The sequence below is a fragment of the Aythya ferina genome (assembly GCF_964211825.1).
Source record: "Aythya ferina genome assembly, contig: HAP1_SCAFFOLD_137, whole genome shotgun sequence".
Lineage (NCBI taxonomy): Eukaryota > Metazoa > Chordata > Aves > Anseriformes > Anatidae > Aythya > Aythya ferina.
The window spans coordinates 168,295-170,812 of NW_028181388.1; the positions used below are offsets into that span (position 1 = coordinate 168,295).

At 50.4% G+C, this 2,518-nt stretch overlaps 1 protein-coding gene across 1 annotated transcript; it reads left to right on the forward strand.

Annotated features, from left to right (window-relative positions):
* Positions 1-272: 272 nt before the first annotated feature.
* Positions 273-1,196, forward strand: LOC311428776 (olfactory receptor 14C36-like; the record flags this gene model as incomplete). Its single annotated transcript, XM_084540062.1, has 1 exon — positions 273-1,196. One exon carries the CDS (start codon positions 273-275, stop codon positions 1,194-1,196), a length of 924 nt encoding a protein of 307 aa, XP_084396188.1.
* Positions 1,197-2,518: the final 1,322 nt, after the last annotated feature.

A 2,518-nucleotide genomic window follows, 5' to 3' on the forward strand; every position in this document is an offset into this window, starting at 1 on the left:
TCTCAGATCACTCCAGGTTCCCTTCTAAGTGTTGCTGCAGACCAGGGCTGACTGCCGCAGAGCTCACAGCAGAGCACCCTGCTTGTTGTGGCACCCTCAGAGCAACAACCAGACATAAGACAAGGAGCAGCAGAAAGATCCTCCTGAAATGAATGAGGCAGTGTTTTGCTTTGTGGGGTGTTTCTTGAGATATGTAGTGGTCCAAAAGAAGTCCTTAAATTTTGCACTGTCATTTCTTCCTTTTGTCAGGCTCCCTTGCCCAAAGGTAGGAAATGTGTAACACCAGCTCCATCACTGAGTTCCTCCTGCTGGCATTTGCAGACACACGGGAGCTGCAGCTCTTACAGTTCTGGCTCTTCCTGGGCATCTACCTGGCTGCCCTCCTGGGCAACGGCCTCATCATCACAGCCGTAGCCTGCGACCACCGCCTTCACACCCCCATGTACTTCTTCCTCCTCAACCTCGCCCTCCTCGACCTGGGTGGCATCTCCACCTCTGTTCCCAAAGCCATGGCCAATGCCCTCTGGAACATGAGGACCATTTCCTATGCAGGATGTGTGGCACAGCTCTTTCTGCTACTCTTTTTCCTTCTAGCAGAGTTTTCTCTTCTCGCCATCATGGCCTATGATCGCTACGTTGCCATCTGCCAGCCCCTGCACTACGGGACCCTCCTGGGCAGCAGAGCCTGTGCCACCATGGCAGCAGCTGCCTGGGGCAGTGGCTTTCTCAACGCTGTGCTGCACACTGCCAATACATTTTCAATACCTCTTGACCAAAGCAATGCCCGGGACCTCTTCTGTGAAATCCCCCAGATCCTCAAGCTCTCCTGCTCAGACTCCTACATAAGGGAAGCTGGGATGATTGTGCTTACTGCTTTTCTAATGTTGGGGTGTTTTATTTTCATTGCTCTGTCCTATGTGCAGATCTGCAGAGTTGTGCTGAGGCTCCCCTCACTGCAAGGACGGCACAAAGCCTTTTCCACGTGCCTCCCTCACCTGATCATTGTCTCACTGTTTGTCAGCACAGTCATGTTTGCTCACCTGAAGCCCCCCTCCATCTCTTCTCCTTCCCTGGACCTGGCGCTGGCAGTTCTGTACTCGGTGGTGCCTCCAGCAGTGAACCCCCTCATCTACAGCATGAGGAACCAGGACCTCAAGGATGTAATGTGGAAACTGATGACTGGGTGTATTTCATAAGCCATAAGCTTACTGCATTTTTCTGAAAATTGCTCATAATGTTACTCATGATAGGCCAAGCCTGGTTTCTATTCTTGTCTTGCGGTATTTTTTTCCCAGTTTATTAGAATTGTTGTTTACCATTAAACCTCACTATTCATTGTGCCTGTGTATTTAAACCCATTTCACCCAATTATAATGACTCTCACTCACCAAGGTGATTGGCTCCAGGGCAGACACCTTCTGCATAGGAGCAGGGGAACTGCGGTGTGCAGGGGTTTCCCTTCAGTACTGCCCCCCTCTGTAGTTTGAAGACAGCCCTTCAGGAGCCAATTGGGAGACCCTAGGGAGCATGAGCAACCAGAAATGCTGTGCACAGAGCAGGCAAACAAGACATTAGGTACCAGTCAGGGCATGTTGTGGCAGTCTGTGTGGCAGTTCATGCAGGCAGGGTGCTGCAGTGAGTTCCTGTGACAGACCGCTCAGGGCAAACAGCAGAAGGCCACCTCCACACTTTCCAGAAAGGAGGTGGGGACCCAAACTGAACTTCCAAAAAAGTACACAGCTGTCCAGGTGTCAGGCTGCAGGGAGTGCCAAAGCTTTACACCACCGTTGGACAGCTGCAGAGACAGCAATTGCGTAAGATATGAGCAGGTGGAAGACCTGCTCTGCATGGTAGCTGAGCTATGAAAAGAGGTTATAAAACTTATGAACATCTAGGATTCAGAGAGGGAGATAGACTGTTGATGCCTAACTCTGGCCTCTGTGGAACAAGAACAGGCACCAGGAATTTCCCAACTCAAAGGGAATGAAGTATCCATCCCTCAGCAGACACAAGGCAGAAGGATATGAATGAAAGGAAACAAGTCCAGGCTCGAGGTGGCTGGTAAAATCCTCCTTCACCCATATCACCCTATCAGGTAGACCTGAACAACAGATATAAGGCCCTGGAGGCTAAAAGGCAATCGATGGATGGAGAAGGCTACAATCCCCCTCCACCAGATATATTGCTAGGGTTGGAAAGGCCAACCCCCTCTATAGTGACCACAGACAGGAGGAAGAAAAGGAGAGTTTTAGTTGTGGGTGATTCAACAATCAACGAAACAGAGGGTCCAATATGTAGAAGGTACCCTCCTCTAAGGGAAGTCTGCTGCCTTCCTGGGGCCCGGGTTAAGGACATCACAAGGAGATGACAAGGAGACATCATTAGGAGATGACAACACCAATGAATTATTCTTTGCAGAACTAAGAGATGCCTCGAGATCAACTCCCCTTGTCCTTATGGGGGACTTCAACTTGCGAGACGTCAACTGGGATCACCACACGGCTGACACGAGTAAGTC